Source organism: Manihot esculenta, chromosome 7 (assembly GCF_001659605.2).
Source record: "Manihot esculenta cultivar AM560-2 chromosome 7, M.esculenta_v8, whole genome shotgun sequence".
NCBI classification, from domain to species: Eukaryota; Viridiplantae; Streptophyta; class Magnoliopsida; order Malpighiales; family Euphorbiaceae; genus Manihot; species Manihot esculenta.
Window position 1 is genome coordinate 28,894,439 of NC_035167.2, and position 11,345 is coordinate 28,905,783.

The following is an 11,345-nucleotide window of genomic DNA, read 5'->3' on the forward strand; positions in this document are numbered from 1 at the left end:
TACTATTATTTAATTCACATCAGATCAACTTATCTTGCATCCATCTAAAGATATCAAATAATTAATTAGTTAGAAGACCTTCTAGAGTGTCAATAACAATAATGCCTATGAAATAGTTTTCTCCCCACTTGCTTTTCATTGTTTATAAAGGAATTTAATAAGAATGTCTTAAAAGTGTTGATTTGATTTGTCGACATAAATTGAGAAAAAAAAAAAAGAACTGGAAACGACGAAACAATTCATATATATAATAACAAGTTTTTCCAAAAAGAGAAAAGACAATATTTTCTCCTAAATCTAAAGTAAAAACAGACTTAAAAAAAAAAAAAAGAAACTGTATGTTTCTCCAAAATTTAACAATAATTCGTGTATGTGTCTCCAAAATTTAATATAAAATTTTGAATATGCAAATTAACAATTTATTTGAGTGTATCAATAATTTGGATTGAACAAATAATTTTCTCAATTTCCTCATTTTTTAGGAAGGCTTTGTAGTGCGTCAAGGGCAGTGGGTTCCAAGCAACTAAATAATTAGATTGACTTCCCACTTGCTTTTCCTTATTGGCAACGGGAAAATAAGACCACTTAATGAGATTAATTACTAGGAAATGATAAACATCAATAAATAAATAATTAAAGAGGAAGACTAGGTAGACTATTCTTCTGATGGCCAGAAATTTTCATATACTTTAACATAGAAATTAAGCATTTTCCCTGAGTCTAAATTAACCCCTTGTTGAAGACAAGACTTTTAGAAGTCTTTCCTACTAATCATATATAGAAACTAAGCACTATAAATAGATACAGAAACTCCATTCATTCCCACCAAGCAAAAGCACTAATTTCCAACCTCAATTGATTGGTAGTCGGAGAATTTTAGCAGTTCAATCCAATGATTCCTAAAAACTTCCAACTTTTTGGAGCTATTTTGCTCCTCTTCTTGTTTCAGTTACCAAACAGAATCCAATCAAAACCAAGCGGAAATCCTTTTGGGTTTATCCAACACCTAGAGGGATGCCACAAGGGTGAATCTATAAGTGGGCTCAAGGACCTTAAACGATATCTTGAGAAATTTGGGTACTTGAATTACGCCAAAAGTAACAGCAACAACCATGCAAATGATGATGAGTTTGATGATCTTTTGGAGGCAGCAATCAAGGATTACCAACACTACTATCACCTGCAAGCCACAGGAGTTTTAGACAATAATACAGTATCTCAAATGACGAAACCTAGATGTGGGGTGCCAGATGTTGTCAAAAATGGCACAAACAAGCACTACCATAATCCCAAATCCATCCACTCAGTAGCCCATTTCAACTTCTTCCCTGGACCCCGAAGATGGCCAGCTGAGAGAAGCCATTTAAGATACAGGTTTCGTTCCAGTGTGCAAGTCCCTGGAACTGAAAACTTCAGGTCCATATGTGCACAAGCATTTCAGAGATGGGCACAAGTTACCCACTTCACATTCGAGGAAGTTGATGCTAATTCTGAGGCAGAAATCGAGATTGGATTTCACAGGAGGTTCCATGGAGATGGGAACCCTTTTGATGGAATATCAGGGACTTTAGCACATGCATTTGCACCAACTAATGGAAGGTGCCATTTTGATGGAGATGAGATATGGAGTGCAAATCCTGGACCTAATGAGGTGGACTTGGAATCAGTTGCAGTGCATGAAATAGGGCATCTTCTGGGTCTTGACCATAGTGAGGATCGAAATGCTATAATGTATTCTACCTTTGATTATGGGATTACCAAAAGGGAATTGGGTACTGATGATATTCAAGGAATTCGTACTCTGTATGGATTGCAGTAATAGTTGCATTATTTTATTGTAATAAGAGCAACTGAGGTCCAATGTGCTTTGAAGGCTTGGTGCTATATTGTTCGAATTTAATATTTCTAATATTTCTCATTTATATCACCAAGAAATATATATATAAAAAAATCATATAACTGTTGAAAAATATAGAATTAATTAAACTCTGTTAGAAATTTTAACCGGTAATATTTAGCTAAAACGAAACAATAGAAACTAAAGACCAGAAGTCGAAACTCTTATTAAAATTTTTAAAATATTAAAAATATATCAAAACAGTCAGAAAAAATTATTTATAATAAAAAATTTTAAAAATTTATAAAAATAATCAAAATATAAAATTGATTTTCAAAACGGTGAAATTTTCATTTTAAATTCTGTAATAGACTCTTATTACCCTTTTAAAAGTCATGCGTTTTGAAATTTTCTTTCCGAAAAATTATTCTGATTTTCTATGAGATATCGACAATAAAAATTAAAATTGATTCAAATATGCTATAAAATTTAAAATTAATTATTTCCTATCATTTTCTATTACATTATAATTTAAATCCTTTTGAAATTATAAATTTTTTTTTAAAAAACCGTATAAAAACTGCGAAGCAAAACGATGTAATTAATAATTATTTAACACTCTTTATTTCATTAATAAAAAAATATATCGATTAATAATTAATTAAAAACATATAATAAATCAACTAATCGTATGAAAGAGAATATAATATTAGATAATTATTTGAAAAAATATTCTTCTTAGCATTTATGCTAAAACTTGACTTTTGGAGAGTTACACTACATCGTTCTTCTAATAAATACTCTATCCCTTAATAAATTAAGCTATGTTCTCAATGATTTTCAACCTAATCATTAAAGATGTAGTATTTTTTTTTCTAAATTTCAAAAATATATTTTTAATCCATTCCAAAAATTATTACTACGGTAATTTTAGTGTTCTGAAATTTATTACTCTCTATTCCGTAATTATTGCCCATCATTTTTTTATTATTTTAAAATTATTATTTATTTTTCTTTTCACATATAGTTAATACATAAATTAATTATTACAATTTTATTTTACTTTTAAAATAATCTCTCATTAATTATCAAAATATTTTTTAATATTTAATAAAATTTAATATTTTTTAAATGAATATGATTGAAAAGTTAATAAAAAATTATATTTTTTAATAGTATGAAAAATAAATTGAATAAAAATTATAAAAAGGAGTAATAAATTTTTAAATTTATTATAAAATATAATAATAAATTAAAAGTATTACGAATTTAAAATTTATTAGTAATCTATTGAAATTATTAGGAGATTTCGAATTTATTTGTGAATTTTACATAATTGTTTTTTATGAACTCAGGTGAATTTTGAAATCAGTTAGTAAATTTATTAATATTATTATAAATTTTATTTTTAATTTAATAGATTTTTGAGGTGAGAGATTAATTAATAGACTTTAAAATATTAAAATATTTTTAAAATTAAAACACCAACTCATAAATTTAGTATAATAAACGGATTAAATAATAAATTGTCCATAATTGAGTAATCTGCTATCTTTATGCAGGTCTGTTAGACACTAAATTCTATTTATTTGTAAAAAGTAATTATATTTATCAAATATTTTATTTAAAAAATATATTTTATGAAAAATAATCTCCAAAAAATATTTTTTAATAAAATAATTTACTTTTTATTGTTTAATTTTAATTTAAAAAATAAAATATATAAATAAATTTATATATATGAATATTTATAAAATTTTTAAAATAAAGAATAATTTTCTTTTTAAGAAATTATTTTTTTAGCACATGATTAAATATTTCTTTTAGCCAATAAAGTACTTTCTGTTAATTAATTTTTTTAATACACCAAATGTGTGAAAAAATAGAAAAATATTTTCTATAAAAATTTTTAAACTCTTACCATAAAATGCAGTAGCAAATTTAACTTTTTAGCTAAATGAAAATTAAAGAGTTTCTTTGCAAAAGACCCAAAGAGTCCAAGTACCATATCATATCATAGAAAGAATCTAAAAATTAAAGACAAGTTCAGTTACATTCCAAGCAAACTCATGTCAATTGGTAAGAAAAAACAAAGTGGTAATATTTTCATGGGATTAAGGATTTCATGAAAAGAAATTCTCATTGATGTGTTGTAATGTTAAATACAGTAAACAAGTTCTGAACCTCAGAACCCTACAAACCCTTAAATTGGCAGATGCATTTTACAATAAGACACTGATGAAAGTGGAATGCACATCTTCAATCTCTTTCACAAAATAAATAATCTACAGGGATATCAACTGTGTAAGAATCCCAATATTCTTCTACAATTTCTTGACATTTTAAAGAATGCCTTGTCAAAATCACAAACAGATTTTTCACCGGTTCTGAAGATTCTCGATCGCCTTTTTCCACTGTGATGCCCTTTGCTTTGCATCCTCAAATGACATTACCTTCTTTGGCTGAATCAGTACACAGCTAGGAATCAGAAATACAGAAGACTGAACAGCGGACAACAATAGAAAAAAAGAGGAGAGGTCGATACGGGGATATAATCCATTTTTTCTTAATAGTATTAAGGTAATAAGCTACTAGAATGTTATTGCATAAACCTTGAAATGTAGAAGTGATGCCATGTTGAGCAAGCTATATACACAGGTAAAAAGAAAGGATTTTACTCGTTTTCAAAATTGTTTTCAGGCAAGGGTTCCATTAGCATACAAGGAACTTTGAGGAAGATGATGGAAGAAATGAATGCGTACCGTACAGATCTTGAAGTTTGAAGGACTTAAAACCTGCACACTGAGGTCATTAGAATTGTCAGACCAAATTATATTTCCTTTTACCAGTAACTTTGCAGGATCCACATAAATCAATTTTGGCTTGTTAGTGAGAATAAGCTGCACTTTCTTGCTTGTCAACTTCTGTAATTTTTTCACCATTGAGATCATAACGACAGATTCCCCTGGTTCCAAAAATTGCTGCCTGATAGCATTCATAACCAAGGGGTTAAAACACCATATGTAGTCCAAAGAGAACTTGCAAAAATGCCATTAAGTTAAGACTGAAAATAATATCTACTAATTTCATACTCTGCAAGCTTTTTTAGACTGGCTGTTACTGTTATGTTATGATGGACACAAAACTGATTCATTACTCACGACCGTAACCGCGATTTAAAACCATGGATCATCCTTAAACTGATATAAATGCACAACGTTGGGGGTCGTAAATTGTGGGGAAAGTCATATTACAACAGATTGGGTATATACCAAGCAAGTCCCAAGTATATTTTTCTACCTTTACAATATTTTTTTGCTATTAAGAATTGAGAGGCAACAAGAGAATCAAAGGCTAATGTATCTTACCAGGTACAAACAACATGTGCATGCAAAGAATCAGAAAGCATTCGTTGAGGTAAGAACAAAAAAATAAAAAAGAGACAATCAAACAAAAAGATTACAGCAATGATGGACCAAAGGAGGGTGTTGAGCCAATACCATTTAGAATCAAAGGATTCAATAGAGGCAAGTCTAGTTACAGAAGCAGTTGCTTCAGCAGCTGAAGCTCCAAGGTTTCCATCACTCTGTCTTACAGATCCATCCCCAGCATTTGTAGGATTCATTGAAGATTCATCATTATGATCACCCTCACCAGACTGTGCCTGGAAAAAGAATAAAGCCAGACCATAAGATCTTAGCATCTCAACACAGAAAAATGCGAAGGATGAAAAAAATAAATAAATAAAACGCAATTGAAGTTATACCACTGGTTCTAAAGCAAGTTTTGGAGGAGTTTCCCCTCTGATGTTCTTCCAGTTAACTCCCTCAAAGAAAGGATGCGCTTTGAGTGCAGCATAACCATCAGATCCAGCACCAGGTCTTCTGCTGGGATCTACATCCTACAATATTATTGCATGGCGAACAAAGAAAGCAATTATGAACTTCATAACTCATAAAGGGCTCCCTAATCACTAATGATTGATACTTGGCAATAAAGTAAAAGAATAAATAAAAGATATATGATCTATAACTTTCTTAAAGCATTGATTGTGACGTGTAGTATCAATGTCTTATAAAAACAAGACTGCGAAGCCCCATGAAAAAACTTAGCCCTTTGTCAACTAGTTATGTGCCTTTAAAAAATTTAACATCAACACCCATGTTTGCTTGCCAATACATAAAAAGCAATATCGACATTGTACACATCATCAACTGAAAAAAAAGAAAAAAAGTTCACTTCCCATGCTTTTTAAAGCAATAACAAGACATGCTATCCCTTAGAGCATACCCACCATATGGTTGAGTAAATTAATATTGTCTGTTTATACTCCATTTTCGGACAATTTTCATCGTAAAGAATGTAGCATGTATCTTCAGTTCTACACTGTACACACCCATTTTATGCATAGATAAAGAAGAAAATAATTTATAAAACAATTGAAAATAATTGAAATAGTAGAATTAATACAGAAGAAAAAAAAATTCATGCCAAAAACAGAGTCTAATTTTGTAGCTTACCAATAACCGATCAATGATGTCTTTAGCTTCGTCCGAAAAATAGTCAGGAAATCTTATATCCCGGGCTATAATTCTTTGAAATATAAGCCATTCACTTGCATCTTTAAAAGGAGAAGTTCCGGAAAGCATCTGGTACAAGGTGCAGCCAAGTGCCCAGAGGTCATTTCTGTTCGAATTTGATCAAAAAGAAAAAAGGTTATCCTACATAAGCAAGACGTATTAAGAGCAAAGCTAATTGAGAATCTTAACTACAAGAACCACCAATTAGTTACCCCTAGCACAAAATAAACCAAATGCCTAATGCTCCTATAATATTATTCCAGCTGTAATTATATTTTAGCATAATAAGCATGCTCGGCTTATTTAAGGGAAGTTTCTTACCCCAATGTTGCAGGAGAAGAGTTGAGGACTTCTGGAGGGACATATGCAGCAGTGCCCACAAATGTGCAAGCCTTGTCATCTGGGCAGAGCAACAACAAAATACTTAATCCAAGACTCAGAAACATACTCAAACAGTTTAAAGGTGACAGAATTCTAGCATTACCAGAGGCTGCATTAGGAAGAACAGTGATGCGGCTATCTTGCATTGGCTTCACACTCCCAAAATCAGCAACTTTAATATGTCCATCCCCTGTAAGCAGTAAGTTCTCCGGCTGCAATTTAAGAAACTTTTAGCATTTTTCAGGTACCAACCAAAAAGTCCATGCATGATAGGAAGTTACCTTGATATCTCGATGTATTAACCCCATATTATGTATGTATTCAAGGGCATCCACAACTTCTGCAGCATAGAAGCGAGCATCATCCTCTGATAAACGGCCTTTCTGCACACGTGCAAAGAATCCTCATAATTGCTATTGGCAATAAAAGAGGAAGTGACATACCATGTACTGGAAATAAAATACAGATTTCAAAGTTATGAACATTCAGATCTGCAAATTTTATGCATCTTACAGATAGGGAATAAGTTTCAAATGCAAATCTTGATGTCGGGAAAAAATCATCCTAAAGAAAGCACCTGAGCTATAATGTAGATGTATTTAGAACAATATTGAGTTTGCAATCCAAGAATGCACAGTAAGATTCGCCATGTTTATGCAAAAAAATTCAAATGGCATGCTTAAAAGCACAATTTTTCAGGCTCCATGCTTCATGAAAATGTTACGGATGGCTGGTATTCACAAATGGTCGCAGCCAATGTCTAGGAAAGTTGGAACTTCTTTCTCACAATGAAATGAATGCTGCCAAGAGTTTCTTATATTATCTTACTCTGGTTATTTGGTCAAAAAGTTCTCCACCTTCACAGGATTCAAGTGCCATGTCTGCAAGATATAATAAATGAGACAAACTTCATATAATAACAAAACAAAAGAAACCATAATACTCGGTGTTGGAGCTAAAGAAAGGACGCAACCAAATCAAGCACATTGAAATTTGGAAAATATTATTACCAAGGATACCTACAAAGTGAAAAAGAATCTTGAAAAGTAAAAAATAGCCGCACAATTCCTGGATGATCCAATTGATCAAGAACAATGCGTTCCAACTTCACATAAGCTGTTTTATTTTCTTTGGTGATGAACTTTTTGTCCATGATCTTCAAGGCATATACTACTCCAGTATCCTTCTTCTTTGCCCTCACTACCTGACAGATATATTAAAATGATACTCAAGAGTAAGTCATCACTGACTGAGACTCAAAGACCATTGATCATATTCATATTAAAACCATTTTCCTCCAAATGCAAAGACCTGTAATTTCTGTTATTTTATAAGCATCCAACACATCCAGACCAAAACCAAAGCAATTTGGATGTGTATGTATCTTATAGCAATCCCAAGATGAACACTATTATCAAGATAAAAAGAAAAAAGAAAAAAGACAGGTTGCCCACATATATAACCTATGATTACATCACCAAGCAAGGGTTAAGTTATGGATTGCTCCGATAAGTACTTGCATATCCTTTTAACATTACTAGTTAATAGGCATTATAAGATGATATATCAACCTTCTATTTAGAAGGTCCAAGACCCTTAGTCCTACTAAAATCCACATACCAGATCAATTAAGATGATCAAATAACATATTACCTTCAAAACAACAATCTTTTTCTTGAATCTAACGTTCTCAACACCAAAACAGTTCATCTTTTTGCCTTAATTTTTAATAACTAAAAGCTCCTACACTTATCATATTTCATTGGCTGCATCAGAGACATGAGAATGTAGATAGATATGAATAACCAAAAGAACCTCACATGTTTTATTTTGTTAATTGAAGAATCAACATCACAGGTAACTAAGATTCAAAGTTTCATTCTCCCATCTTGCCTCAATGTTTTCAGAAGCAAAAAAATAATTGAAATAATCAAATTCCATGTCCCTGCACACCCTACTTTGCTCCAGTATACATATATAAATGGCCACTTGATGAATTCATTGTAAAAAGACTCTTTATCATAATCAAGCACTATTACTCATTAAAAAAAATAGCAAAAAAGTAATTATCTTTACAAACTGGTATTAATTTAATTAAATCGCACATATACAGGTTTATGAATGAAGTAAACAATAGATAATAACATATTATAACCAAACCAATACAACCCACCAGTCTATCATAAAGACAAAACGAACTATCAACCCCACATAACAGAATCCGAGCAAGGAGGTGGAAAAAAAAAAGGAAGAATAAAAAATTGAAGGGGAGAAAAATCAAACCTTTGAATAAGAACCAACACCATAGATCTTGCCAAGCTCAAAATCCTGAATACTGAAATTCTCCTGAGGAGCCCTGAATGCGAAGCTCTTAGATCTCGGCACATTCCCAGTGTCGGTGTTATTAGAAGAAGTAGAAGAGGCGGAAGAAGGAGACGAGGAGGTGGTGGAGGAGGAGGAGTTATTGCTGCTCTGAATCCTTAGCTTGGAATCAAAATCTTTCTCCATTGCCAACATCTGTATTTTTTCTCTGTATCTCTATCAAATTATCTCCACAAATAATAATAATAAATATTAGCCAATACCCAGTTTCTCTCCCCAAAGAGAAAACCCAATTTCTCAGTCTAGAAATCTTGGGAGGAGAGTTTTCAAGTCAAAAGAGAAGCCAATGGATCAGAAACAGAGGGAAAGTTCGATTCTTTATATTCTCTGATAAAAGGAAAAGGTGAATAAGATTCTCTCTCATGTATATACATATGCATATATATGGGTATATGTGCACAATCTGAACGTGATCAGCTTTTGGTTTGGTGATGAAAATTCTCAAAGCCCTAGAAGGTGGATTATGTGTTATAATTGAGGAGAGGGAAGGTGGATTTTGATGGAGGAGAGGGAGGTTTGGGGATTGAAGAGAGGAGAAACATGAGATTCAATGATGGATATAATTCATTCATTCATTCAAGCTTCCAATTTTCCTTTTCCTTTTCTTTTTTAGTTTCCTAGTCTTTCTCTCTCTCTCTGTTAGAATATAGAAACTCCTTTGCCATGCTTAATGGCATCCATGATTAGTAACTTTAACGCTTTCATTCAATGAAAATTAAGAGGGTATATCATATCAGAGAGCATAGCCTACCAAACTTAGGTTTACCATATTGGATTTAAATCGAAAAATCAATTAAATTAATAATTTTAAATTTTAAATTTTATTTTCTCTTTAGCTTCCTTAGATTTTAAATTTAAAAAATTTTAATTATTTCAATTAAAAATTTTGACGAAGCCAAATAGAATTGAATAATTATTTTTGAATATTTTATATAAATTAATATATCTAGTTGAAGAGTTTTTTTAAATTTTATAGTTTGTAATTTAAAATTTATTTTTTTTCTTATTTATATTATTTAATTAGTTATTACTACTAATAAAATTAAATTTAAAATATTTTAATTAAATTTTAAAATATAAAATATTAAAAATTAAAAAATTTATTAAAAAATTTAACTAATTAAATTGGTCTAATCAAATTAAATTAAATTAAAGTGATTAATTGAATTTAATTTTTAAATTTTTAAAATTAATCTTTTAATTTTTTTAATTTAATTTGATTTTGACTGAATATAGCCTAAATTAAATTTATAAAAAAAATTGTAAAGAATGGATTTAACTAAATACATTTATTAGGTTATTATACGAAATTTTTGAAAATAAAATTTTAGAAATAAGTAGAATTTTTTTTTTGAGAAATTTCCTTTTTTCGTAACCTTAAAGACTTGTTTTTTAACGAAGCGTTGGATAATACCATATTTAGCCTTTATAACATTATTATTAAAATCATAATTTATAAACTCGAAACTAAGATATTTATTCTTAATTAAAGTTGCTTTATATCAAAATTATTAAATCATTTTGTATTCTACATTGACTATTTTATGTTTTATCAATGTATTTTAAATAAAATGAAATAATTAAATATAAAATTAATAATATTTATATACCTAATTATCTAACCTTACTATGATTAATATAAAAATAAATATTTATAACTTATGAGATTACATAATAATAATAATAATCTAAATAAATTCGCGGTAAATGAGGACGGAGTAATATGATAAATATCTAAGTAGGTGATATTCAGTCTCACTAAATAAAAAAAAGATTTGAACGCTTTAAATTTCGGCTTTTTATCAAAACTCGTCTTTATTGGAGATTATTAGCGGTTATAATCCAGCAGACTTCTTTTATGCAGGTAATCAGGAAATTTTCGATCAATTAATCGACAAAATCTCTTATTAACAAGTTAACCACATTATTATCGGATTTTCAAAAAATACTATAATTAACTCCCTTATCTTATAATATAAAAATTAATGATTAGAGATAAAAATATACAATTCTTATATAATTCTAAGCAATTATATTATATTTGTCATTCTCTTTAGTTTATTAATTTGAGCATTAAAGTGATAACCGTAAACGTCAACCACTTTACATTCTCTTTCTTGCAGATTGCCTAATCGCAATACAGCTTTATTTTAACCAGACGCTGA

At 30.0% G+C, this 11,345-nt stretch overlaps 2 protein-coding genes across 3 annotated transcripts; one reads left to right on the forward strand and one right to left on the reverse strand.

Annotated features, from left to right (window-relative positions):
* Positions 1-824: 824 nt before the first annotated feature.
* LOC110619408 (metalloendoproteinase 3-MMP) lies at positions 825-1,922 on the forward strand. Its single transcript, XM_021762837.2, has one exon. It carries the CDS (start codon positions 893-895, stop codon positions 1,817-1,819), a length of 927 nt encoding a protein of 308 aa, XP_021618529.1. The 5' UTR covers positions 825-892; the 3' UTR covers positions 1,820-1,922.
* Positions 1,923-3,958: 2,036 nt separating this feature from the next.
* On the reverse strand, positions 3,959-9,871 carry LOC110619407 (3-phosphoinositide-dependent protein kinase 2). Of its 2 annotated transcripts, none has more exons than XM_021762835.2 (11): positions 9,082-9,871; positions 7,822-8,002; positions 7,627-7,679; positions 7,080-7,181; positions 6,902-7,010; positions 6,739-6,817; positions 6,358-6,523; positions 5,604-5,738; positions 5,338-5,501; positions 4,600-4,822; positions 3,959-4,483 (listed from the first exon to the last, which is right to left on the reverse strand). In XM_021762835.2, exons 1-11 carry the CDS (start codon positions 9,313-9,315, stop codon positions 4,316-4,318), a joined length of 1,614 nt encoding a protein of 537 aa, XP_021618527.1. In that variant the 5' UTR covers positions 9,316-9,871; the 3' UTR covers positions 3,959-4,315. The 2 variants fall into 2 exon arrangements, with proteins under 2 accessions (XP_021618527.1, XP_021618528.1); XM_021762836.2 differs by having other exon boundaries at positions 3,959-4,299; positions 9,082-9,869.
* Positions 9,872-11,345: the final 1,474 nt, after the last annotated feature.